The 27,816-nt window shown below is 46.8% G+C and overlaps 1 protein-coding gene and 1 long non-coding RNA gene across 5 annotated transcripts in view; one reads left to right on the top strand and one right to left on the bottom strand.

Annotated features, from left to right (window-relative positions):
• Positions 1 to 1,407: 1,407 nt before the first annotated feature.
• LOC309327839 (excitatory amino acid transporter 2-like) overlaps positions 1,408 to 27,816 on the bottom strand; it is a 29,935-nt gene continuing 3,526 nt past the window's right edge. For all 4 annotated transcript variants that reach the window (XM_081837400.1, XM_081837401.1, XM_081837403.1 and 1 more), the window contains 10 exons: positions 23,151 to 23,313; positions 14,663 to 14,815; positions 12,121 to 12,371; positions 11,815 to 11,992; positions 10,653 to 10,779; positions 8,532 to 8,765; positions 7,139 to 7,333; positions 6,396 to 6,530; positions 3,998 to 4,211; positions 1,408 to 1,858 (listed from right to left, as the gene is read on the bottom strand). In XM_081837400.1, the coding sequence (XP_081693526.1) occupies positions 1,763 to 1,858; positions 3,998 to 4,211; positions 6,396 to 6,530; positions 7,139 to 7,333; positions 8,532 to 8,765; positions 10,653 to 10,779; positions 11,815 to 11,992; positions 12,121 to 12,371; positions 14,663 to 14,815; positions 23,151 to 23,313 (1,746 nt within the window). In that variant the 3' untranslated portion in view covers positions 1,408 to 1,762. The remainder of the gene's footprint in view (positions 1,859 to 3,997; positions 4,212 to 6,395; positions 6,531 to 7,138; positions 7,334 to 8,531; positions 8,766 to 10,652; positions 10,780 to 11,814; positions 11,993 to 12,120; positions 12,372 to 14,662; positions 14,816 to 23,150; positions 23,314 to 27,816) is intronic.
• On the top strand, positions 18,642 to 24,367 carry LOC309327914. The gene is made up of 3 exons (XR_014150677.1): positions 18,642 to 18,728; positions 22,632 to 22,950; positions 23,641 to 24,367. It is a non-coding gene; the product is annotated as an uncharacterized lncRNA (long non-coding RNA).

Below are 27,816 nucleotides of genomic sequence, written 5' to 3'. Positions count from 1 at the left end.
CATGGAAACAGAGTTCAGCTCTTCTGCAAGTTAATAAGTATAACTTTATCGAATCTGAGCTTCTGAATAGCTCAGATTTCTCCAAGGCCTTGCAAGAGCTGCTTGCCCAACCTTAGGTCTCAGTTACATAGCTGTTTGGGATTAGGAAACCTCTTTAGTTAAAAAATCAGCAAACTAGCCGAAGATTCCTAGACTAAAATTTACCCAGTGCGGAGAATAAAGCAACAGATTGTCAATAGATCATTTGGCATTGGGTGTTGTTTTTAACAGAGGCAGGAAGGTTATATAGAGGTCTCATGGTCAATGAAGGAGGTAATGATTGTGAGGCAATGGAGGCCTGAAAAATACCTGGAGAAACTAGAAGAGGATAAGATTTCCTCATTTACGAGGGCAGTTTTGGCAATGACAGAAGTTGCCTAAAGCTTGTATGAAGTGTTATTTGCTGGAAGTTTTCCAGAGGAGGAAAGACAGGCATTTGGTATATATGTGAATTTTACCCTGTTGTGGGACAGGGTGGAACTGATCCAATGGGGCTATTCCACTCTAGGGTGCTAAATGTCTATGACGCTCTGTGAGAGGGAGTGTGGATATGCATGAAGATAATAAAAGTAATAATACTTAGTATTTATATAGTATTTCCCCCCAAAGTGCTCAGAGCGCTTCACTTACATTCTCTGCATAAAGCTCACAATACAATCCTGCAAAATTGGCCCAGAATTATTATTTCCATTTTACAGATGGGAGAGGGGAAACAGCAAGGCTTGCCTCGGTTCATGGCAGAGCCCAGAAGCTCCAAATCACACGCTCGGTCTCTGAAGGTGAATGAATAGATAGATGCATGTGAAGGGAATTGGGGTGCAAACCTCAGTGGCAGAGCACATGCTTTGAGTGTAGAAGGTGGAAAACTCTGTCCCTGACCTCTCTAGTTAACATGAGCAGGTAGGAAGTGATAGGAAAGACCGTTCTCGGCTGGAGACTCTGGAGAGCAGCTGCCAGTCAGAGCAGGCTAGATGGGGCTAGATGGGCAAAACAATCTGACTTGGTATAAGGCAGATTTCTATATCCTATGAGAATCTCAAGGGTGGAATGTGGCTGTGTAAGAAAAATAGATCCCTATCTTCCCACCCCCAAGCAATCTACAAAAGGTATGTGCAAAAAAATATACAAGTCTATGTATATGTGTACACACACACGTACAAGACAATGCGTAGATACAGCAGCTGTGTCTCTCTGTGTGTGGCTGTTTAAGTTATCCAGGTATCTCTCATTCACAGCTGAGGTTGCTGCAAAAAGCGGGTTTAGGTATGAACTGTGGAACTAGTGCTCCTTGGGACTGGTTGGGCGGAAGGCAGGGAGCCCAACAGTAGGTGGCGCCATAGAGCCAATGGCGGGCGGAGCCAACTAATTCTAGTTTTGTCCCTGTCTCCCGTCCTTCTCCTGCTGAGTTATACAAAGGGCAACAGTGAGAAGAAAGAGGAGGAAACGGACAGGCAGTGGTTCCTCCTGGACTGCTTGTTAAGCAGGAAGACAGGTGTTGGGGTAGGGGCAGGCTGAAGGCAGAATGAGGTGGGTGGGGCAGTTGACCCACGCACCTGAATGGACCAGCCTTCCATTGGGTACAATATTCATAAAGATAATAATCAAATCAGTTTGGGGGGCCCTGCCATTCCTCCCGCCCCCATCTGTGTTGCTGATGCTGGCAGCATCTACCAGTGTGTGTGTGTATGTTTGTGTGTGAAGTGAGTGGGGGGGGGGAAGGTGCTTATTCTTCTTCCTTTTTCTTCTCTTCCTCCTCTTCATCAGGCTCCTCCTCATCCTTCTCACTATACTGTGACGCCGCATCCATTTTTTCTGGAAGCTGGAAGCAGAAAAAACGGGGGGTGGGTGGGTTTGGATTATTATTTATTATCTGGGCATGTGTGAGTGTGTTTCTTTGGTGTCTAGACTTCTGTGCTGAAATCTCTCTAAATCCCTTTGATCAGCAAACAAGGATTCCGGGGGCTTTTCCTTCGCAGAAGCTCCTGTGCTAGGAACATCTGCATGGCAGGGAGCACAGCAAAGCAATGCAAGCACAATAATGCGGGGAAGAGCAAAATACCTGTTGAATTCTCTCCCCTGAACTGGCTTGGACTTCTTAAAACAAGCAGGAGTCTCTGCCAAGCAGCGAGCAAATTCAGATCCTGCCCTCAATATTGCAAATCAGGAAAAGTTTATCTAATTAGCTTGATTTGCATGCAGCAGGACTTCCACGTTTATACTTTTTTCTGAAAAGGCGCTGGCGCTAAAGCCCATTTTGGAACAGAAAGGAATTCCACTGCGTGACTTTAGCTTGCAACACAGAAGTGAATTGGCTGTGTTTAACCCAGTGATGAGAGAAATTAACTTTGCACATGCCCAGGGGTTCACCTTACTTCACACGCTCCACGGCTAAATCCAGACAATGTTCCTGATCCCTGGCTCAAATCAAGTCTTGGCTCAGAGTTACAGGTAACAAGGGAAAGGTAGGTCCACAGGGCTCAAAGTTTATCTTCTTTGTGAATAAAGGCGTACAAGAAACATCTTAGCTTAGAGAAAAAGAGGGCGGAGAAGGCAGGAAACACAGCACACTAAGAGGTTTGGGAGATCACGTACAGCAGGATTGGGGAGCCTGTGGACTTCTGAATGTTGTTGGGGGCCAACTCCCATCAGCCACAACCACCATGACCAGGGAGGATGGGAGTTGGAATGTAACCACGTAGGAAGGGCCACAGAGATACACAGGGATGGAAATAGTGAAGAGGAAAGAGTGATTTGCCCCTTCTCAGAAGCAGGTATTCAGCCCCCCCCCCACACTATAATCAAGGCAGTAGGTTGAAGCAAAGGGAAGGACTTTTTTTCTTTCCACGATGCAAAACTGAGCACCAATAGGACTTGCTGGGTTTGTTCACTCAGGCGCACTCACTCCCAGAGGATCACAGCATGTGTGAACAAGATGTATTAAGAAAAAATCGAATAAAATCAAAGCTTAGAGCTTTCTGTGCCCCTTTACATATCTCTTTGAAGGCTCTGCTTTTCATTGGAGCTGCTGTCACTATTAAAGAGAGACCTTCCTGCCTCACTTTAGTGAAAGCAAACAGCCCTGTTTTATTTTTCCAGGCATGCAGGGAGTGGGGAGGAAGCTGCTTTTAGCAGACATTTGCTGCGAGAGGGACCTCTCTTGTATGCAGCGGTCCCTGTGGATGCAGGTTCCTCCTTATCCCCTCAGCTGGTGGGAATGGCAGAAAGAATTGTATTGCTACCCCTATGCTGGGGCTTCTCAAAATGCTGAGTGCCGGGCCAGCAATGCCCCTTGGACTGTGGATTTACCCAGAGACGGGATTCAAAACCAAAGAGGCCAGCACTATAAAGGCCCTGCTCTGAATCTAGATCTGGCCCTCAGCGCCACAATGGTTCCCTGTTACATACAGACACAGTAGGCATGAGAATAGAAGCCCAGTACCATTGTGCCCATGACCATTGTGCCTAAGGGACGCGGGTGGCGCTGTGGGTTAAACCACAGCGCCTAGGACTTGCTGATCAGAAGGTTGATGGTTCGAATCCCTGTGATGGGGTGAGCTCCCGTTGCTCGGTCCCAGCTCCTGCCAACCTAGCAGTTCGAAAGCACCTCAAAGTGCAAGTAGATAAATAGGTACCGCTCCAGCGGGAAGGTAAACGGCATTTCTGTGCGCTGCTCTGGTTCGCCAGAAGTGGCTTAGTCATGCTGGCCACATGACCTGGAAGCTGTACGCCGGCTCCCTCGGCCAATAAAGCGAGATGAGTGCCGCAACCCCAGAGTCGGCCACGACTGGACCTAATGGTCAGGGGTCCCTTTACCCTTTACCTTTACCATTGTGCCTGAAGGAAGACTATCCTGAGCTGTGTGGGCTCAGTTCTCATGTCCAGATGTTCTTATGTCCCCAGTGACTGTCGGCTTCTCCCAGGCCCACTGAACATTCACCGGGAACGTTCTCCTCCTCACCTCTTCCTCATCCTGGCTGGGCAAGACGGTGTAGCCAGACCCAATGGAGCCCTCCTGGTGATTGGCCAGAGCCTGCAGCTTAAGGGTAGTGGGGTCTGTCTCAAGCTCCTCCCCCCTTCCATCAATGAGCGCCAATTCTTTCTGGGAGAGGAAATGGACGATGCCGGCACCAAAGGAGTCGCCTACCACGTTGATGGAGGTCCTCATGCGGTCCCTGCAAGGAGGAGGGAGGAAAACAGGGAGGAGGGGGTTAGAGCAGGCGTCCTCAACCTTGGCCCTCCAGATGTTTTTGGCCTACAACTCCCATGATCCCTAGCTAGCAGGACCAGTGGTCAGGGATGATGGGAATTGTAGTTTCAAAACAACTGGAGGGCTGAGGTTGAGGAAGCCTGGGTTAGAGTGACCTGGTCAAGGCCTACCATTGCCTTCGCTTCCCATCCTTCCATTGTCCTTGCTTCCCACCTATCTGCTTGCATGTGTGGTCATTATGTTTTGCCATTGCTGGAGCTTTCTGCCCATTGGACAGCCTACCAGGAAGAGAAGACCTCTCTTGAAGGAGCTGCTTCACAGAAAAGACCACATCATGTTGCTTCGCACTTCCTTGGGCCAGGCCTGGGCCAGGTGCCCTTGTCCCAGTCCTCGGAGGGCTGAGCCAGTCATGGGGTCCACCAGGGGCCTCTCAGGCCTGTCAGGCCAAGAACAAGGCTCCCACCCCAGGCCTCAGACAAGTTCTGTACAGGCCTGCCTTGAAAACTAGGCTTCCCAGTGGTTTCAGTGCCACATTCAGATGTGTACATCACTAAATGTCGAGAATTGTACATAGGACTAGAAGAATCTGTCAGTTTCGGTTTTCATGGTTTCTCCCTTTTGCAGTCTTAAATTCAGTTCTCTACATTTCTCCAGCTATTTGAAATGAAAATTTGAACGGCGTTTTAATGCAAATTTCCCCTAATAAACACGTTTGTAAACTGTTTTAACTAATGCACACGTTTTTGCAGGCGTTTTCTCCTAATATAATGCATTTTTGGGGGGGTATGTGATCTTTACTGATAGTCTTTTTCATGCACTCTTTCCCTTAATATATGCTTTTTTTGTAAACTTTGTTTGATTGGAGAACTGCATTGCAAAATTCAGGTGAGTGAAAACTGAGAAGGACGGCGGTTTTTGTTCTCATATTGTTTCAGAAAGTGCAAAGTTCATTTTTTTTCCTTTGCTTTTTCTCTCTTGAGTTTCCATCTCTTGATTTTTCCTTCTTTTTGTTTTTTTGTTCTTCTTTATTCTTTTTCTTTATTGTATTCTGTGTTGAAAAATTTCAATAAAAATATTTACAGCAAAGGGAAAGTGCGAATTTAAAAGACGTGGCTTCAAATCCGAACTGAACTCAACGTTTCCCCTGTCCCTACTTGTACATGTTAGGTGGCCCTTAGAAATGTCACTGTGACCATGGCCAATTTGAAAACCTGGCTTCCAGCAGGGATGGGAGGAGCCTGTGGCTGTTCAGACGTTTTGGGCGATGACTTCCATCATCTCTGATGCAAGTTAACGGGACTTTGGCAGAAATAGGCAAGGACTGGGAATGAAGCAGTATGACCACCCCACAACTTTTGCAGGCATGAGCGGTACTGAAAGCGGGATTGTGTGTGTCCACCCCAATGGCGTCACGAGCGCAAATCATGATGAATTAATAATAAAAAGGATGTTGGGTGGGGTGGGTGGTCCTGCAGAATAAATCCACCACAAAGGCACCCTAATTGTTAAAGAATAAACCCACCTGTCTGCAGGGTTCCTTTACTTACAGGGCCGCTGGCATAGATAGATAGATAATTTATTAGGGTCGGAGACCAGCTTATAAAACACACTTGGGGGTACAATCCCAGAAGGAAAACAAACATTTAAAACAATGTAAAGCAATAAATTTAAAATTTATAAATGCTGGCACGCTTCAGAGCATGGTTCCCATGAGACACAGCTACCGAGACAATCTTAATTTGCTCAGAACTCTAAATTTGCCTCTATAGGTATAAATTAACATATGCAAATTCCACACATTTTTCTAAAAATAAATAAACAAATTAATGCCTGAGGAGATAAAAAGGCAATGGATGAGGTTCTTCCCCTTCCCATTTTATTTGCACAACAACCTTGGAAGGTATGTTAGGCTGAGAGGCTGTGAGTGGTTCAAGGTTGCCAAATGAGAGCTTCACAGCTGAGTGGGGATTATGGACCCTGGTCACCCAGGGTCCTAGTCCAACACACTAACCGCTATACTGCACTGTCTCTCAGACGTGTTGTGGGTTGTTGTTTTTTAATGACCCTGAAGGGGGACATTGATGTCGTGGTTTGACCACACTCCACTACCGCCTTCCCAGACCAAACCCCTGCCCTTGACGTCACTCACAGTAGCCAGTCCACAGCAATGAGGAGGCTGATGTCCTGGGTCGGGAGTCCCACGGCTGTCAGGATTAAAAGCATGGTGACCAGCCCCGCACTGGGTATACTGGCTGCCCCTACACTAGCCAATGTGGCTGTTAGGCTGTGGGAACAGAAAAGGAGAGAAATGAGGTGTTCGTTCACATTTATAGGCTGCAGAGCATCAAAGCAGCTTGTAAAATTTAAAACAAGTAAACAAAGCAATTATTAAAATAAGCAGAAAGCAGCTGTAGCTCAGGGGGCCAAGCACCTGCTTGGCATGCAGAAGGTCCCAGGTTCGATCCTCTGCATCCACAGGTAGGGCTGGGAGAGACCCCGGTCTGAAAGAGGGCTAAATGGACCAGTGGTCTGACATGGTAAGAACATTTGGGGATGTTTTTGCCCACCAAAACTGTGGGAAAAGTCTTGGACAAATACTTTAGTACAGTGCTAGCTTTAATGCCTCAAGTACGAAAACCCCGTAGCAAAGAAGCTATACAAATCTTTGCTGGAGGGAATTCCACATTCGGGTGCCACAACCAAAAAGGCCCTGCCACTACTACTTTTCTGAAGGCTGCAAACAAGGACTTTGCTGAACCGCTTAATAAGTGGGCAGCTTTGTATGAGAAATGGGATCAACTCTCCCGCCCTTGAGGTGAGTTACATCTGACCTGGGCACCAGCCAGCTCATGAGGGGGGGGGGGACAAACCAGGCCTACCAAGTCACCTCACCTGACTGTTGCGATCTGTCCGCCATCTAAGTGTATGCTGTTCATCTGTGCAATGAAGATGGCTGCCACAGCCTCGTAGAGAGCGGTGCCGTCCATGTTTATGGTGGCCCCAATGGGCAACACAAAGCGGGTCACCCGCTTGTCGATTTTCAAGTTCTCCTCAAGGCAGCGGAAAGTGACAGGCAGCGTCCCGGCGCTGGCATGCAAAGGAGGCAACAGGGGTAGCAGGGACGTAGGGAAAAGTGATTTTAAAAGCTGCGTGTCCATATGTAATTTCTCCAAAACTCCCCTTCCTTCTCATTCACCCATATCTGGACGCATTGTTTGCACACCCTGTAGCCGACAATCCTAAAGGCCCAATCCATACTTAATTTGAGTAACATGGCCGCTGCTGAGGTTGGCTGCTCCTCTTTCTCCAAAGAGAGGAATTCTATCCTGAGGAAATCCTCCCTGAACGCTGCCTGGCAAGAAGAGAAACGGGGGAGGCCAGCAACCCTCCCACCCATCACTACCTGCTGACCTTGAGGCCCATATTTCGTTAAATTGGAAATGCTAACTTACGTTCTTGTAATTCTGCTCGTTTAGTGTGTGACAGAATTTCTTAGTTGTCTATTGGTCCTGTTTAAATGTCTTTTTGAAATCTTTGTGTACTATTTTTCTCTGCTCGTTTGCATTAACTTTGTTCCCTTGCTCTGGGACTGAAAACAGTTCATGAGGAGGAACTATTATTATTATTATTATTATTATTATTATTATTATTATTATGTTTCCCCAGCCACTCTGGGTGGCACCCAACAGAATATTAAAAACATGATAAAACATCAAACATTAAAAACTTCCCTAAACTTCCCTACAAGGCTGTAAATAAACAAATAACAGACAATTACAGTCATACCTCGGGTTGAATACGCTTCGAGTTGAGCGCATTCAAGTTGCGCTCCGCAGCAACTGGAAGTAACGGAGCACGTTACTTCCGGGTTTCACCGCTTGCGCATGCGCAGCCGCTCAAAATGACGACATGCGCATGTGCAGAAGCTGTGAAAAGCGACGCATGCGTGCGCAGACGTGCCGTCGCTAGTTATGTTTGCTTCTAGATGCGAACAGGGCTCTGGAACGGATCCCGTTCATATCTAGAGGTACCACAACCCTGAACATGTTCCATAAACCACCTGCCAACACACACCCAAGTTCATAAATTAACAGTTTGCTTAACTGGTAAGTATTTTATAAAAAAATAAATACTATTTTATGTAAACCACATAGAGGTTTGTTTGTTTTTTTAAAAAAATAATTATGTGGTTTATAAATTTTCCCAAGTGAGCAGATAAATGAAATGTCCATCACCGCATAAATGGTGTCTGCTATAAAGGAAGCCGCGCGAGAGCTGCCCGTACCTGGAGGCTGTGCCAAGAGCCGTAATCCAGGCCTGGAAGATGCCAGCGTAGAAAAGGAAGGGGTTCTGGCGCGTGATGACGAAGAAGATGAGGGGCAGCACCATAGCACCGTGGATGACCAGCCCCACAATGACCGTCACCATGTACATGCCCAGCTGACGGGCCACCATCTCCAGGTCTTTGATACCGGCAATCTTGCCGCAGATGAGGGAAGCGATGCCAAACGGAGAGTACCTACATTGAGGAAGGGAACGTTCAGAAGACTGGCAGATGCGGTCGCAGCAGCCGAATGAGCAGCGCACAGACAGACTACGGAACTCCCTCCCACAGGAATGGCCATTGTCGTGGACTGGCTAGACACAGAGGAATGGGGGGAGGCACCAGCTGGGGAGCCCCCTGAGGGAAAAAGGCTCAGAGCCAGGGGGTTAGTGGTGGGACGCCGACGAGTGGTCAAAGGGAGAAGACTGGGATGAGTCGGAAGCTGAGGAAGCAACAGGGTTTAGTGAGCAGGAAGAGTCTGTGGCAGAGAGCAGTTCAGAATCAGAGCAGGGACAGAAGCAGGAGAGGAGGGAAGCCAAGAGGCGGAGATTAGTCAGGCTGGTGAGGAGGCAGTGAGAGAAGCACCATTGCTCAGGTAAAATCCCATCCAGAGTAGGAAGCCTTGATGGCTAGGCTGGACAGGTGGGGCCACTTCAACCCCTGGGAATCCTTTGTTGCTTCACATGTTCCTCTAGTCAGCACCCCATCCCAGCTCTCACCACATGGGGGAGTTGTACATGGAGATACAGGAGCTCATTTCTACATCTGGGTGGTGCTCGAATTAATAGGGGGGCAGGAGTCAGAGGGATCCGGGCCTCCCTATCTTTCATGATGGCCCCATTAGTGGAAGGGTGGGGGGAGAGGGAATTAGTGGTTAGTTTGAGTGTGTTTCAAAAAGGGTCCCCTAATACCCCACCCTATTATTTGATCACTGCCTGTACAGTGTTTCTCAACCATGTTGTTGGACTGCAACTCCCATCATCCCTGACCACTGGTCATGCTGGATAGGAATGATGGGAGTTGTAGTCCAACAACATCTGGGGACCCACAGGTTGAGAAACACTGCTTTAGACGCTTCCAACACCTGCTTTAAAAACAAGCACTTTCTGGGTGCCTGGCACAGCCTGCTCGACTTGTATGTTTGGAAATAATCAGGTATAGGTGTGACCTGCAACTCAACACTTCTTTGTGGAGGTCTCCTCCTTTAGGGTTCCAGCCAGCCATGCCCTTTGCAGGGCACTCCATTCCAGACTAATCCCTCTCCCACACCCTGGCTGGTTTCCCTCAAGCCAGTCATATGCTGCTCAGTGTTCCGTGGCCAATGAGCACACTCACTTTTTATTTTAGGAGTCTCCACCCAAGCTTTTTTAAATCTGCTATTACCTCCCTCTTAACTATACGGACCGGATAGTAAAAGCTAGGGTTTTCCCAGTAGTGATGTATGGAAGTGAGAGCTGGACCATAAAGAAGGCTGATCGCCTAAGAATTGATGCTTTTGAATTATGGTGTTGGAGGAGACTCTTGGGAGTCCCATGGACTGCAAGAAGATCAAACCTCTCCATTCTGAAGGAAATCAGCCCTGAGTGCTCACTGGAAGGACAGGTCCTGAAGCTGAGGCTCCGATACTTTGGCCACCTCATGAGAAGAGAAGACTCCCTGGAAAAGACCCTGATGTTGGGAAAGATGGAGGGCACAAGGAGAAGGGGATGACAGAGGATGAGATGGTTGGACAGTGTTCTCGAAGCTACCAACATGAGTTTGACCAAACTGCGGGAGGCAGTGGAAGACAGAAGTGCCTGGCGTGCTCTGGTCCATGGGGTCCCGAAGAGTCGGACACGACTAAATGACTAAACAACAACAACATTACCTCCCTCTTACACTTAAATAATGCCCTTTTGGCTACATAAGGCTCAGCATTCAAAAAATGATTTTGCTGTTGCTATCTCTGATGGCAAAAAACAACAACAATAAACCCACAGGACTGTAGTTCTTGCTTCCATACTTACAAGGAAACTGGCACTGGTTTTCTTTAAAAAAGAAATTAATCTCTAGGTTGCATATCTGTATGTGAGTCTCTCTTACCACATGATCATAGAGACCAGCTTCATGATGATCTCGTTGAGGATGTTGAAGAAGTCGGCCATGGGCTTAGCCTGCTCGCCCATCTTCCCCATGCAAATGCCAAAGGCAATGAAGAAGCCAATCAAACCTGCAAGGGAGGGGGGTGAGGAGAGAAAGGGGGGGTCAGAGAGAAGGAGGGATCTCTCGCCAACCCTGTGCTCTGTCTCCCCAATAGAGGACGCTGAATGAACAGTTTAAAACACACAAACCCACCTACCTCTCGTCTCTCACCTGCACACCAGATGCAGGTAGGAGGAGGAGAGGTGTGCTTAATTTATGTTTATTATTAAAAATGCTAAATTTCAAAATTGAAAACGGAAATGTTGAAACAATGTTGAGTTTGTACATTTCAAAATTCAAATCTGAAATGTTGAAATAACATTGAGTTTGAAAAACATGTAAAACATGTAAAAACGAGTCTTAACCAATGCCTTTTGAAGGCCAAAAAAAGGATTAAGTATTAATGTGCCAAATTCAATTTCTTCTCTGCTTTTCTACCCCTCCCCTATTTTATTTATTTGTTTTTGAATCAGTGTACTGCCCAATTAACAGTGGGGTTTTTTTGGGGGGATGGGGCACAGCTTTAAAAACCACACAATTAAAACACAAATATCCAAGGCCTTGTCTACACGTGTAGAGGATGGTGTCCAAATTCCTAGGTGGTAGAATGGGCAGAACCATTTCAGGCAGCAGAGGGGAGATCACAGTTGTGAATGCTCCCATATTATAAAGAAACAACCTAAAGCAGAAAGCACTCACAGCAAAGAGAGGGTTGAGACCAAACCTTTCCTGCTGATGTCCTGGGTCCACCCTGCTCCTCTTGTTTGTGTGGTTTTGGCAGGGAGTTTTCCCCCTGGGGAATAAAATGCCATCCTCTACCTGCAGCCTGCAGTGGTACGGTCCTTAATTCCCACCATCTCAGGCTTCTACCACTTCATTCTGCTGCATGAATAGCATTCATGACAGAGGACATTCTAAAAGCATGCATATATAGTTTTGAAATTTAAAAATGATTCCACGTGGTGTGGCTATGACTGCGTGACTTGTTTGTCCACAGCACCCTCCATATTTGCTCCTGGCCTCTGCCAAGCTCTTCCACTTTTGCTCTTGACCAAAGTCTCACCCAAAACGTTCATTCCAGCCTTGAACTCCAGCTGCTTCTGGGTCACGGTGCTGGGACCCACGTTGACCTCCGTGATGGTGGTGTTGAGCACTGACCCACTGGCATGGACTATCTGACTCACGTTTTCCTTACGGACCACAACCGGGGGCACAGGGATCTTCGTTGAGACGGTTTGGATCTGTGTGAGAAAAAGGTGGCATGGTAGGTGGAGAGGGCAGTTTAGAAGCAACCAACCACTGCCAAACCACTGTCCCAGGCCCTGCCGGCCTTTGCCTCCCTGATCCATACATTTGCTACTTGCGTTACCTGCTGGAAACAGGCTTGGACCAGGTTTTCGGGGAACAGGTTCCTGATCAAGTCCAGAAAAGCGTCCAGACTGGAGACCTCCTCATTCCTAGTCATCACCGTGGGGGATTTCTTGAGTTTTGGGTTGCCGGGGTGGATAGACAAGACCAGAATGACGCCCAATATGGCCGCCACCACAGTGGTGGACATGTAATAAACCATGGCGCGAGTGCCCATGCGCCCGCTGGATTTGGCATCGAGGCCGGCCAGACCTGCCCACAAAACACATCACAAGAGGTTACGGGGTCAAGGGATGGAGAGAGGCCACCCTGCCTAAGCCCATCCTCCATGGAAGTACGTAAGAGGTGGACAGACCAAATAGAGAGTCACAAAGAAAATAATAGTTGGAAGGAGAGGAGGCAGTTGCAGAATGGTGGGACCAGCTTCCTTCTGCTGCTCATGATGAGCCATACACTGGGATAGCTAAACATAAAGGACTCCTGATGATTAAGTCCAGTCAAATTTGATTATGGGGTGTGGCACTCATCCCCGCTTTCAGGCCAAAGGAGCCGGTGTTTGTCCGCAGACAGCTTTCCAGGTCACGTGGCCAGCATGACTAAACTGCTTCTGGCACACGGAACACCGTGACGAGTGCCAGAGCGTATGGAAGCGCTGTTTGCACTGAGATAATGAGCATACAGGGGACGCGGGTGGCGCTGTGGGTTAAATCACAGAGCCTAGGGCTTGCCAATAAGAAGGTTGGCAGTTCGAATCCCTGCAACAGGATGAGCTCCCGTTGCTCAGTCCCAGCTCCTGCCAACCTAGCAGTTCGAAAGCACGTCAAGTGCAAGTAGATAAATAGGTACCACTCTGGCGGGGAGGTAAACGGTGTTTCCGCACGCTGCTCTGGTTTGCCAGAAGCGGCTTAGTCATGCTGGCCACATGACCTGGAAGCTGTACGCCGGCTCCCTCGGCCAATAAAGCGAGATGAACGCAGCAACCCCAGCGTCGGCCACGACTGGACCTAATGGTCAGGGGTCCCTTTACCTTTACCTAATGCACATACCATACAATAACAAATCTGCATCTGATGTAGAACAAATTGGGGTTTCTAACACAAATCTCTTATTGGCAAAGAGAGGTATACAAAGACCTGGTGAAGGAGACAGCCAGCGTGGTGGTTACAATGTCAGATTAGGACGTGGGAGACCAGGGTTTGAATCCCCACTTTGCCATGAAGCTCACTGAGAAACCTTGGGCCAGTCACTGCCTGACACCTTAACCTAGCTCACATGTAGAGCCCCTTCACACACCTGTCAAATGCACAGATCAGGTGGCATGTTCACTGCATGTGTTGATAGTGATAGGGGCTGGTCTCCCACAACTAGGGATGGGGGAGGAGTTTAATTCAGTTCACATTTTAAAGACGTATATTTACGAAATAATATGCGAATCAAAACACAGCTGTTCTACAAAATTCACACTTATTCAGATTTAGCAATGCGGTTCTCCAACCAGTGTCTACAAAAATTCATATATAGGGCAGAGTGTGTGTATAAAAATGAACATATTAGTGATGATGGTGCAGTTGGACATAACTATGCATGAATGCTATTTAGTGCACAACAGGATTAAGACTGGAGAGTTCTGTTCCTATACTCGGCTAAGCCATGCCCCCTCACTTCCTCTCACTCTTTCCATGCCATTTAACTGACCAAGGATGATGTGTCTAACCAAACTGCAAGCTTAGAACACATATTTTAAGCTTTCTGTATTTTCTACCCAAGAGTATTCTGCCTGTGTTCACCTTGCTGCTACTAGGATAAATGCATGAATCTGACCTTTGGAGCATTTTGTAAGTAAAACATTTAAAACTTACTTAACAGTGTGTGCTCTGATCATTGCAAGAGGAGTAGAAAATGGGTGAAGTGCTGTATGCAACTAAACAGGATAAAAAGGTCTAGCAACCTATATTCCTAATGCTATACTGCTGCTTGACTTTTGTGAGCTTAAACTCTACTCCTGGGTGCTCCCACCTGCTGGAGAGTGACTTTATCCCTGTGTTTTCAATCTGGGCACCCAGCTGATTCTTTTGTTATTTAACTCACACAGGGATCACAGGGACTGATATTTTCCTCCTACAAATATAACATACAAAAATGCATTAAATTAGGGGAAATTGCTTGCAAAAATATGTTTGCCAGTCAAAAGTGCTTATAAAAATGTGCTTGTTCGGATAAATTTGCTCTAAATTCTGATGATTTTTCATTATTGCAGAAGTGTGGAGAACTGAATTTAAGACTGGGAAAAGGAGAAATGGAGAGAAATGAAATTGACCGATCCTTCCAACCTTTCCCACAACCCTCTCTTACATTCTTTCAAGGCACGGGGGGCTCTTATGAACTCACCTTGGATGCCATTTCCCCCCCAGTTTCACAATTTGTTCCTTGTTCCTTTCAGCGAAAACCCAATCTCTTGGAAGGCCAGCTAAGCTATACAGAGGCTAGCGCCCCACTTCTGAGGTTTGGGTTCCGGAGCCATTTCTCCCCCCTCCCCCTCTCACCTGAAATGAGACTGGATATCACAAGAGGCAAGATCAGCATTTTCAACATGCGCATAAGGATGTCCCCAGGAAAAGAAATCAGCATGATCAGGTCGCTGTCGAGAGGTGGGAGCAACCTCAGGAGACCTCCAAACAGAGATCCCAAAATCACTCCTGAAACGAAGAGGAAAAAGATAAGGTCCCAGGATATTTCAGAAGTAGCTGTCACCAGGTGAGCAGGACTAGGCTCTTTATCAACAGGGGGTCCTTTATCAGTGGTAGCACTAGGGTTGGGCTTTGGGGCAGATGTCCAAGGTCCCATGGAGCCTAATGAAAAGGAGGGTTCTCCCAAATGTAGCAGGACAGAGAAGTAAATAAAGTAATTCCTGTGACCATAAAATAACAACAACAACAACAACAACAACAACAACAACAACAACAACAACAACAACAACAACAACAACAACAACAATTTATTATTTATACCCCGCCCATCTGGCTGGGTTTCCCCAGCCACTCTGGGCAGCTTCCAACAGAATATTAAAATACAATAACCTATTAAACATTAAAAGCTTCCCTAAACAGGGCTGCCTTCAGATGTCTTCTAAAAGTCTGGTACATCTGGTGGGAAGGTGTTCCACTGGGCGGGTGCCACTACCGAGAAGGCCCTCTGGCTGGTTCCCTGTAACTTGGCTTCTTGAAGTGAGGGAACTGCCAAAAGGCCCTCAGTGCTGGACCTCAGTGTCTGGGCAGAACGATGGGGGTGGAGACGCTCCTTCAGGTATACTGGACCGAGGCTGTTTAGGGCTTTAAAGGTCAACACCAACACTTTGAATTGTGCTCGGAAACATACTGGGAGCCAGTGTAGGTCTTTCATTTACCACAGACCCCATTTACCACATGTCCGCTCACCCCTCTTGGTGCGGCGGCATTGAGGGATGGCAGAGGCTTCACTGGGGCCCCGATGTGGGAACTGGAACTGCCATGCCCTTCCTGATAGGTGGTGTGTGCATGTGTGTGTGGCAGAAGCCTCGCCCCCCCCCCCAATCTATCATGAACTGGATCCTAGCTTGCATCCTGATTTGGCAAGAGGGGATACAGGCTGGGACTTGGGCTGTGCAGGGGGTGGAGCCAATGGAGCGGTGAGGCTTTCCCTCAGAAAGCTAATCATTAATAAGAATAATAATCTCTAAAGATGGACACCCTGATAAATCCATTACGTCAGAGTCTAAGACCACTGTCCCATTAAACACTTACCTGGGAGGAATCATAGAATTGTGGAGTTGGAAGGGACACTGAGGATCATCAGGTCCAACCCCAGGAATATGCAGCTGTCCCATATGGGGACCGAATCTGCAACTTTGGCGTTGTCAGCACCACGCTCTAGCCAACTGAGCTATCCAAGTCCCACCAAATTCAGCAAGGTAATTTCCATCTGTTTTAGGGTTTTACCTTTTGTATGTTTAAAAATATAATTGTGATTTGTTTCTTGGATTTACTGTTTTATCTTTAGTAAACCACTTTGAGGTTGTTGTTTACAATCAAGTGGTGTATGAATTTCATGAAATAAATAATAATAACAATTAGGGCTGAGCGTGCTCAGTGGTCATGGAATGCTGACTGAGTGTTGGGTGTGTGGGGTGACAACTGGGTGTGTGTGTGTGGGGGGGAAGGTTAATGGAAATGAGTGCCAGGATTCCTGAATGACCACTTGCCACCTGCTAAAATTGGCACATCGAGCTGCCATTAAATGCACAGGACAGAAAGCGGTCCGTTCAGTTTGCAAAACTATCTGAAACTGGCTCGCGACTGTAGTGCACAGATACTGCCCCCCACGCAAAGCCGAACTGCTGCTCTAGATGCTGTGTGGGTGTGCTAAATTCAAGCATTCAGGGCAGGATCATGATGATACCGATTTCTAAACCGTTTGGTGAAAACAGGATCTTTTCATGGGATCTGTTCACAGAGTCAGTGTCCTACTTGGAGTAAAGCCAGGCTACAGGGGTTCACGCCCCCGAATCCTCGCTGGGAAAAGATCCAGGATAAAAATTGCTGGATACTGCCAGGGCAAAGTCAGGACAGCTGGGAGGGAAGGAAGGGCAATAGACCAACCCTCTCCTGATCCTACTTATTATATCCAGTGCTGCAGAGACCCCCCTATTAAACTTACTGGAGGTCTTTTCATTGTTGTTGCTGCATTGAAACCCATGGGTTCTCTTGTCCAATGAAACGGCGTTCAAAACAAACTGTATAAATCAGAGAAACTGGTCCAGAGGTGTAGGTTTTATTTTGAACTACGTCTAGAGGTTTGGCAAGGGTGCATGAAAAATTATTTTAGCCACGGATAGGAGAGGTGAGGGGCGACAGAGAAATCCAAATAGGGAAGGGTATTATGAATGCATAATGCAAAAGCATTTTGTTCTAGACATTGTTTGCATTTCCCACAAACATTTTTCAACAGCACTGAGAGCTAGGAACTTGCTCAAATGGCAACAGCAACAGAAGCCGAGATTATCAAGGGTCTGCATTTCGAACCATATATCGCACATGGTGTGGTATTATGCACATGCAGGTATCCTGGAAAAAAATATATGAATAAAGGCCAGTGTGTACAATTGCCAGAATCAAGTGATATAAGGCTTCAGCCTCCTGTGTAAAGCCATTTATGAGGTTTGGAGCAGCAAATGTTTTATTGTGTTATCAGTCCAGGGCTGGTCATGAGAAGCAGAGCTGGAAATGAAGAACCCCAGCACAGCTGTCAAGCACCTTCCTTTGGTTATTGAGATTGCAGACTGCTCTTAACAGATTCAGAGGGCAAGACTCATGCCTGAGCCCCCTTCATGGGGAAAAAACCCCCTCTCCTTGGACTCCTCTAAATACCACCTCAGTCAGATGACCTAATCTGCGTGTTTCGGTTTCTCCAGTTTCCAATCTTAAATTCGGCTCTCCAGATTTCCACATCAGTTTTTTAATTTCTACCCCCCCCAAAAAAAGTCTTGATGACAATATCAGCATTTTTCTCTTCTAATACACACATTTTTGCAAAAAAAAAAAATAAAAAAAAAATCCCCCTAATATGATCCATTTTTGCACACATTACCTGCCCTGCAATATTTGGAGAAGTGCAACAGTAACTCAAAACGAGATCTCCCTCTCTTTCACACACGCACACGGCCAGCCCTGCTGGCATTTTGCTCTGTGGCACAAAGCTCCCTGTTCCCTTTTTCTCAGTGCATGAGATGCTGGTGTCCTCTGGACCCTTTCGCCCTCTCCTTCAAGCTGATTAGGAGCTGTCAGTGGACGCAGGGAGGGTGGGGTGGGGGCCTTGGGTGAAGCTACAGGGATTAGACCCTGTTTAATTTTCTTTCTCCAGGGCAATGACGTAAAAGAAACAATGAGAGACTAATGAAATCCTGGCCTTTTACCCTGTGCTACGAGACTGGATGGCTAGATGGAGCGTGTGCGTTTTTTCCTGTTTGAATCTGTACGGCGATTTGAGAGAAAGACAAGTTAACCATACAGATATTGGTCACATGCGATGTATAGTTGAACTGTGGAATCATCCCTTTCCACGAGAGCCAGCAATGGCTACCAACCTTGGGGTGGTTTCGAAAGAGGATTAGTCAAATTTGTGGAGGACCAACCTAGCCGTAAAAGGGACGCGGGTGGCGCTGTGGGTTAAACCACAGAGCCTAGGACTTGCTGATCAGAAGGTCGGTGGTTCAAATCCCCGAGACGGGGTGAGCTCCCGTTGTTTGGTCCCTGCAGTTCGAAAGCACGTCAAAGTGCAAGTAGATAAATAGGTACCACTCCGGCGGGAAGGTAAACGGCGTTTCCGTGCGCTGCTCTGGTTCACCAGAAGCGGCTTAGTCATGCTGGCCACATGACCCGGAAGCTGTACGCCGGCTCCCTCGGGCAATAAAGCGAGATGAGCACCGCAACCCCAGAGTCGGTCAAGACTGGACCTAATGGTCAGGGGTCCCTTTACCTTTTTAACCTAGCCGTGGCTACTAGCCGTGATGGCTATAGTCTCCCTCCACTGTCAGTAGCAATGAAGCCACTGAATACCAGTTGGTGAGGATCACAGGTGAGCAGAGTGCTGCTGTGCTCATGTTCAGCTTGGGCATTTGGTTAGCCACTGTGAGAAGAGTGTGCTGCACATGACGGGCCATTAGACTGATCCAGCACCGCTCCCCTTATGTGCTTATGTGTTTATTTGAATTTTGAAATACTTTATTGTCACTTGTACAACTTGTATACAGTGAGATTACATGAGCACTCAGCTCTCTTAGTCTTAATTCTCCTCATTTACTGACACACAACCACCAAACCCAAAAGCCAGTTGCCCTGTTGTTGTCTTTTCACTCAGCAGCCTAACAGCCCACGGATAGAAGCTGTTCTTTACCCTGTTGGTGCGACTAATCATGCTTTTATATCTTTTGCCTGAGGGCAGGAGATCAAGAAAGTGCCAAAATATTATGAAGATGTCAAGGAAGGAAGGAAGGAAGGAGCCAGAAAGAGAATAACTGTGCGGCTGATAATGTTGATCTTCTCTTCCTTTTTCAAAGCATCTTTCCATCATTGTTTTTGATAGATTTGGACTGCAATAAAGAATTGATTGATTGTATTCCATAGAACCATAGAATCCTATAGTTGGAAGGGGACAATGAGGATCATCTAGTCCAACCCCCTGCAATGCAGGAATATGCAGCTGTCCCATACAGGGATCGAACCTGCAACTTTGGGGTCGTCAGCACCACGCTCTAACCAGCTGAGCTATGATGTTGTCTGTATTGTTTTATATTGTTAGCTGTCCTGTGCTCATTCGTGAGGAAGGGCAGGGAGTGCATCCAGTGGAGGAAATAAACCAGTTATTAAGCTACTGTTCAAAGGTACACAAGCTTGTGTGTTTGCAGCCAACGAAGAACAGACAAAGAGGTCTGTGGGTGCTTGTGCACTGCTGCACACAACAGAACTTGAACTTGATAGCAATACACGCAGTGAGAGTATCTCAGATAGCACACACTTTGAAAGCTTCCCTCCTTGTTTTATGGGTCCTGTTCATACGTCAATTCCACCCCCTTTTCCTCCTCCACGTCTAAGAAACGGGTCCTTTTTCTTTAGCTCCTCTGCCCTCTGCCTATCCCTGAAGAGGTCATCCAGGGCCAAGAAGCCAGCCATGCTGCAGGGCGACGAAAGGGTGTGTGTACGGCTGCAAGATATGGCAGGTTGCCCAGAGATAGGAGATTAGATGAGGGGCTGTGGAAAGTTACAGTACTACCCAGATGGGTCTTTTTAAAAGGAAAAAGTAGCCTCATTGACAGACAGCTTGCTTGCTTGCTTCATTTATTTATGGATGGCTTGGGGGGGGGCGGTCAGAGAGGTAATTCTAGAACAATCACAAAGTCTTTCTGGAACCATTCATCCCCTCCCCCCCATCGGACTTTTTACAATAAGGAAAATGAGTGTAGGTATAATTTGCTTAATGTAATGTTGACTGAAAGTTTATCCTCATTGGTTTGCACAAAGTTTTCAGGGAGTTCAGATGATAGCTACTTATTGAGCATCCCTTCTGATTTGTTTCTGGGAATGTTGTACGGCATTGTTCTCCACACCTAAGCTTCAACCCAGACGGGTGTTTCATTTTGGATACAGCCTGCCACATGTTCTTAACACAAGAATACTGCATCAGCGGTGGGTTTATTCTGCTTTCATTTATTCCGCGATGCTTCTCCAAGGCTACCTCGTTATTGCTATCAGGAGGGGCTGTAGCGGAACCAAAGTGGGGTAAAAATAAAGCAGGATGTTTGTGGTATAAAAAGTTACAGGATTTCAGCAGGAAGTTATGGACTGGAAATGCAGCGGTGTGACCTCTTTAAACCTTTTGAATGGTATTGAAAGCACAATTGCAAGTGACTCCTCCGATAGCATCCTCCTGAGCCCAAATCATAAAAAGGACATCTCTGGAGGGACCCTAAACTAATTGCACCGGCTCAAGTGCCTGGCAGATCAGGTGTGCTGCATATGTAACAAGACAAGGGATCAGCTCACAACCTGCAACACAGGATGGGAGACAGCTCTGAGTGGGGTTGTTACTGTTCGCAGAGAAGAAAGAGACAATTAAGAAGTGATCGGATAGCTATCTTCCAGTACAGTGGTACATCGGGTTACATACGCTTCAGGTTACATACGCTTCAGGTTCCACACTCTGCTAACCCAGAAATAGTGCTTCAGAACTTTGCTTCAGGATGAGAACAGAAATTGGGCTCCGGCGGCGCGGCAGCAGCAGGAGGCCCCATTAGCTAAAGTGTTGATTCAGGTGAAGAACAGTTTCAGGTTAAGAACAGACCTCTGGAACGAATTAAGTACTTCACCCGAGGTACCACTGTACTCGAAAGGCGACCACATAGGACGATGATGCAGCACACTTGTTTTCTGTAGCTCTAGTGAGGGTGAGGCTTTGAACAAGAGCTTCTAATTATAAGAGAAAGGATTTTAACTGAAGCTTAAGAAGAACTTCAAGATGATACAAGCTGTTTCACAGAGTAAGTAGCTGCCTTGGAAGATGGTGGGTTCTCTTTCTTTACATGCTCTGAAGCAAATGCAGTAGTGGTCTTCTAGCAACAGCCAGGGGGTGTTGAGCTAATGACCTTCAAAGGCCCTTCCAGCTACAATAATCTATGGACTCAGCTACATTCGTCAAGAAACAGCATTTTGAATGCGTTATAAACATGCAACACCAGATGGTGCCAGAGAGCAAAACAAATTTCTAAGCAATTTTCCACAACAAAACAAATTCCTTCCAGTAGCACCTTAAAGACCAACTAAGTCAGTTCTTGGTATGAGCTTTCGTGTGCATGCACACTTCTTCAGATACACTGAAACAGAAGTTTCCAGACCCTTCTATATAGTGAGAAGGTGGGGAGGGGTATTACTCAGGAGGGTGGTGGGAATGGGTGATTGGCAGATAGCTGTGATGAGCCTGTTGACGACTCTTAATGACTGCAATAGGTCTTACAGGAAAAAGCAAGGGGTGAAAAGGTGAAAAATGGCTTTGTCATGTATAATGAGATAAGAATCCAAGGTCTTTGTTCAGACCAGGTTTCTCCATGGTTTTGAGTTTGGTGATAAGTTGTAATTCAGCAGCTTCTCTTTCCAGTCTATTTCTGAAATTCCTTTGTAGTAAAACAGCTACTTTGAGATCTTGTATAGAATGTCCTGGGAGATTGAAATGTTCTCCTACTGGTTTCTCTGTCTTGTGATTCCTGATGTCCGATTTATGTCCGTTTATTCTTTGGCGTAAGGTCTGGCCTGTTTGTCCAATATAGAGAGCTGAAGGACACTGTTGGCATTTTATGGCATACACAATGTTAGATGATGAGCAATTAAATAGTCCCGAGATGGTATGTGTGATGTTGTTGGGGCCAGTAATGGTGTTGTCCGGGTGTATGTGGCAGCAAAGTTGGCATCTGGGTTTATTGCAGGCTCTGGTGCCAGTGTCCGTGTTAGGTCTGGTTGTAGTATTATTGTGGGTTAGGAGTTGTTTAAGACTGGGTGGCTGTCTGTAGGCAATGAAAGGTCTTCCTCCCAGAGCTTGAGAAAGAGAACTGTCATTGTCCAGGAGAGGTTGTAGATCTCTGATGATGCGTTGTACTGTTTTAACTTGGGAGCTGTATGTGATGACTAGAGGTGTTCTGTTATTTTCTTTTTTGGGTCTGTCTTGCAGATACCCAGAGAGAACTTGCTGCAAGACAGACCCAAAAAAGAAAATAACAGAACACCTCTAGTCATCACATAGAGACACACACACGTCTGTTTTGGAAACTGCCCCTTCCTATGGGAACATCTGGTTTTGAAGAGAACAGCTACAGTTAGAAAGGTTGTTTTAATCTAATGGGCCAACTGGCAGATATTTCACTCACAGCCCGTCAGTTCCTGACCACTGCTTTGCTGATCTGCCTATCGCACTACTACTATTTGTCATTTGCAGACTGTGCTAGATGTTGCACAGAACCTAGAACAGATGTCACCCCTGCCTAGAAGGACTTAAAGGAAGGTGGAAGTTACTTCAGGCATGAAGAACTGCAGAGAGACAGAAAGGGGTAAACAGAGACTAAGGAGGTTGTTCTCAGATGGAGGCTCTGCGTCATCTTACCAATTAACAGCTTGGGACTAGTTTACTTGAGGGATCGAGCTTGCACTTTCACAAGTGCCAGATAATCTGCATTTCATACCTATGATAAAGCAATCTCTAAGTGTGTAGCACCTGCAGTTTTACAGTTTCAGCACCAGCAAGTCCATCCCAACACGTAAGCCCATTGTTTATAGTTGCTTTCAAATTCTGTTGATTTTTATCTGTATTTTATGGATAACTATCCTCTTTTATGTGCACTGCTTACAGAGTGATTGATTTTTTTTAAAAAAAGTGGTTCATAAGTCATGATAGATAGATGATAGATAGATAGATGATAGATAGATAGATAGATGATAGATAGATGATAGATCTTACCAACGATGGTGAGGGTCAGCAGCAGGTTTCGCATCAGCCACCCACAGTATTTATCCAGGCAAGGTTTTGGCAACTCTTCCAAGCTGATGTGGGGCCCATCCGCCATGGGGACCTCCACATGGTTAGTCATTTCCGGGGCAACTCCCAAAGCCCCTTGTTTCGTCTCAAGAGGAGAGGGGGGAGAGGGGAGCAAACAAAAAGTTAATTTGGATGGAAATAAAATTTGTTTTCCCACTTCAGAACAGAGAGGGGCTGGAGCACAGGCCAATCTGGAGGGCACCCCCTTGGACCCAGACGACAACAAGAATAACAACAAAAATGAATAGATGAACCAGGTGGATTAATCAATTAGCAAGACTTTCAATTTACTAAAAATGTGCCCCTGTTTAATCAGGTAGCATATTTTTTTATATTAAAAAGGCACTATTTTTTAATACAATTACTGTACCGTACTTAACAATAACAGCAGGCCTCATCCTTTTCCTCACAGGTAGGAGGGAAAGCCTCTACAACAGAAGAGCATATGTAGGGATGGTTCCATATTCCCATCCTACTGAAAGCAGGCCCACTGAAGTCAATGGGACTACTCTATGTTGGGAATCTAGATCTGACCTCTTATCTGAAAACAAACTATGTTTTTTTTGCTTCAGAAGTATTTTTCCTCCCATATACAAATGCATGTGAATTTAATTGACTGGCTAACGGATTAATCGAATTAAATATAAGATTAACAGAGATTTATTTAATCAGGTGAGAGAGAAATGACAATAACAACAACAATAATAATGGAGTTTCTCCTATGTGGTGCATTTCAAGATTTCAAAACACTTCACAAACATTGGCTCAGGCAATGAATTGGGTTTGCTGCTGGCAGCCCTGGAGCCAAATATGGCCTCTTGAGAGTGCCAGCTACTCCATCAGTTGCCAACTTGACTTCTTTTCTTTGCCCATTGTCAGAAATAGACTTCTAAGGAATGAGAATGAGGTAGGTGCTCAGGGTAAGTTCTGGTATCTCTTATCCTAGAAAAATAGCACTGGCTGTCCCCTTAAGGGCAACATGACCTCCTGATTCCCCTCTCTCTTCCTGGGTGACTAGGGGAAACCCAGCCGGAGGCCTGTGTTAAGAACCCTGCTTGTGAGCTGTATGGAACGACACAATCAACACCTTTGAGGAGCCTGACTCAATAGCAAAGCTCAGCAGGCAGCCTACTTGGCAGGAGTACTTCCTCAATACACCCTCCTTTAAAGGAACCCTCTTTTCGTTCTCTGTCCAAATGGAATAAATGCTGAGATACTACTGGGTGGTGGTGGGTTGGCTAGAAAGGTCTTCCTTGAGACTGCCCTGGCTTTGATTGCGGGACAATCCTTCTGCTCGAGTGAGGGGTCAAGAAGAATATTTGGCACCGTCTAGCTGGGAAGCGAAGAACTAGCCGGGAATGGGACAGACAATCTGGGCCCCGACTGATGAGCCTTCCTGCCGTTAATCAGCTAGGGGATAATCAAATGGACGTATTGGATTTTGGTCACGGCATCCGACCAGATCACGAAACTCCGTCCCCGTCAAGCGAGTGGGCGTGATCCGCTCTGCAGATTTAAACTGGCTTAACGGTTTTATTGGTTCCTGTGTGAGTCACTGATACAGGCACCATAGGACCAGGCCATTCCTTCTTCTCAAGTAGTTCTCTCGGCTGCCCCCCCCCATCACATTTCCTGTTATAGTCACAATAATTTCTGGAACACAATCTCAGGCGCAACAAGTAAGGTGAAGGTGTTGGAACAGGTTTGGTGTGCCGGCCATGGAAAATCGGGCACAAAACAACACAGGTCAGCAACTAAGCACAGATGCAATGCCAGCTGATCCAAGCCTAGAAGGGTTAGGAACAGTATAAGCAGTGGCGGAGGAAGTCTCTCGGGTACCTGGGGTTATGTGCCCAGGGGTGGGGCGAACTGCCCATAGGGGCTAGGAACAGGGCATGCCACATGGCGCCCATAGTGGGTAGGGATGGGGCGGAGCTAGCATCCCCACTTGCTCCACCTCTGAGTATGTCTTATACTGAGTCAGACCATTGGTCCATCAAGTTTAGTACGGCCTACACTGACTGGCAGAGGCTCTCCAGGATTCGGGGCACGGTTCTCTCTCAGCCCTACCTGGAAATACCAGGGGTGCTACTTGGGACCTTTAGCTGGTGCTGTAAAACTCAGCTACGGTCCTCATGGTCCAGGAAAATTAGAGTTGGTCTAATCCAATGCAGTCCTATGGACTGCAAGAAGATCAAACCTATCCATTCTTAAGGAAATCAGCCCTGAGTACTCACTGGAAGGACAGATCCTGAAGCTGAGGCTTCAATACTTTGGCCACCTCATGAGAAGACTCCCTGGAAAAGACTCTGATGTTGGGAAAGATGGAGGGCACAAGGAGAAGGGGACAACAGAGGACGAGATGGTTGGACAGTGTTCTGGAAGCTACCAGCATGAGTTTGACCAAACTGCGGGAGGCAGTGGAAGACAGGAGTGCCTGGCGTGCTCTGGTCCATGGGGTCACAAAGAGTCGGACACGACTAAGCGACTAAACAACAACAATCCAATGCAGCACTGCTTATGATTTTATGTGTTCTATGCATGAATCCCCATGTCAATCATTAAGGCATATTTGGGGGTTCAGAAACATACATGTTTCTTCCATGACAGCCGCCAGTTCTGTGCAAACGGACCTACAGGACTGTCAGAAGGTCAGAGTGTGGCTCCAAATTAAAAGCACTTTATACCAGGGGACTGGTTCCCTGCGGTGAGATGGCACCAAGGAGTCCTCTTAACCTGGACTTGGCAGGACACGCAAGCGGAAGCGTCTACCGCCAGCTGCCCCCCTGGCCATGTTGCGTGCTCTAGGCAAAGTCAGAACAGTCCTGCTTTTGGGAAGAAGGGAAACTTCTAGAGACCCGGAAGGCGGGGCGGAAATGAGAGTGCTAGCAATTCACATCAACAGGAGTTTAACAAGGCATCCTACAAAGGCAAAACAACAGGAAATAGGGCAGCGGTCAGGGACAGGTATCAAAAATAGGGGCCTCCTTCCTTCTGGAGGTTGCCTGGACACCTTTCCAGTGAGAAGAGGTTTGTCAGACCAGGTGAGAGGGAGCTGTGTCCCAAGCACATTTTGGACATATAGGAAGCATCAAAACGAACAAAATCAAGCGCTAGTTTTCTTTTCTCCTGCGAGTTTTCTCTGTTTGCTAAAGACAATTCCCTCTTCCCTTCATTCGATAAAAATGACACTATGCAGAGATTCCTTTCGTTGACTCATGCGTTTCCCAGGAAGCTGTGGTTTTCTGTCTCTCCTACAACTCCCAGGATTCTTTGGGGGATGCTGTGACTGTTCACATAGCATGAAACCAGATATGAATTTGTCATGGTGAGCAGATCAATAAACCCAGTAGTGTAAAGGTCATTTGCAGAGGAGAAACAGATCCCTGCCCCGCATGACAAGCAATGCCATCTGTGCAAAGATATAGACATAGGCCTCAATCTAGCGCCAGCTGTACATGAGTGACTCTGAGTTGCGGGCGTATATCTGTGTTAAGGGACGCGGGTGCCGCTGTGGGTTAAACCACAGAGCCTAGGGCTTGCCAATCAGAAGGTTCGAATCCCCATGACGGGGGTTCGAATCCCCATGACGGGGTGAGCTCCCGTTGCTCAGTCCCTGCTCCTACCCACCTAGCAGTTCAAAAACACGTCAAACGTTCAAGTAGATAAATAGGTACCACTCTGGCGGGAAGGTAAATGGCATTTCTGTGCGCTGCTCTGGTTTGCCAGAAGTGGCTTAGTCATGCTGGCCACATGACCCGGAAGCTGTACGCCAGCTCCCTCAGCCAATAAAGCGAGATGAGCACCGCAACCCCAGAGTCAGTCACGACTGGACCTAATGGTCAGGGGTCCCTTTACCTTTACTATCAGTGTTAAAGATGAATCTGGCCAGTTCGGTGGAGATGGAGTGAGCACTGGGACATGGATGCAAATTATTAAAGGAAGGATTGGCATATCACACAATGCAAGGAGATGGTGCAGACAGAGAATTATGGGTCCAAACTCTAGGGATGAATCTGTCAATTAAGGTTTCTCTCTACAGTCATACCTCAGGTTACGAACGTTGTGGGTGGCGCGTTTTCGGGTTGCGGACCGCGCCAAACCCAGAAGTACCATAACGGGTTACTTCCGGGTTTTGGTGCTCGCGCAGAACCACAAAATGACATCATGCACATGCGCAGAAGCGCTGAATTGTGTCACGTGTGTGCGCAGATGCGGCGCTTCAGGCTGCAAACGCTGCAGGTTGCGAACATGCCTCCCGCACGGATCACGTTCGCAATCCAAGGTATGACTGTATTTCTAATGTTTTCCAATCTGAAGTTCAGTTCTCCACATTTCAGTCTGACTTTTTTAAAAACCCCAACAACTCTTCATGAATTGCTCCTAATATATGCATTTTTAATGCAATTTTGACTAATATACAAACAAGTTGGCCCCACATCATGCATGTTTATGTGTTAATTTCACATGTATCTATATGCATCCTACAATATACTTGGCTGGAGAACTGCATTGCAAAATTCAGAGAAGTACAAATTTCAAAGGCTGGCTAAGTTTAGGTTTGCACGCTGTTTCAGAAAGTGTGAAT

This window comes from Podarcis erhardii (assembly GCF_964252035.2).
Source record: "Podarcis erhardii genome assembly, chromosome: 13".
Taxonomy (NCBI): Eukaryota; Metazoa; Chordata; class Lepidosauria; order Squamata; family Lacertidae; genus Podarcis; species Podarcis erhardii.
Note: the sequence above shows the minus strand (reverse complement) of the source record. Positions and strands in the feature narration are given on the sequence as shown.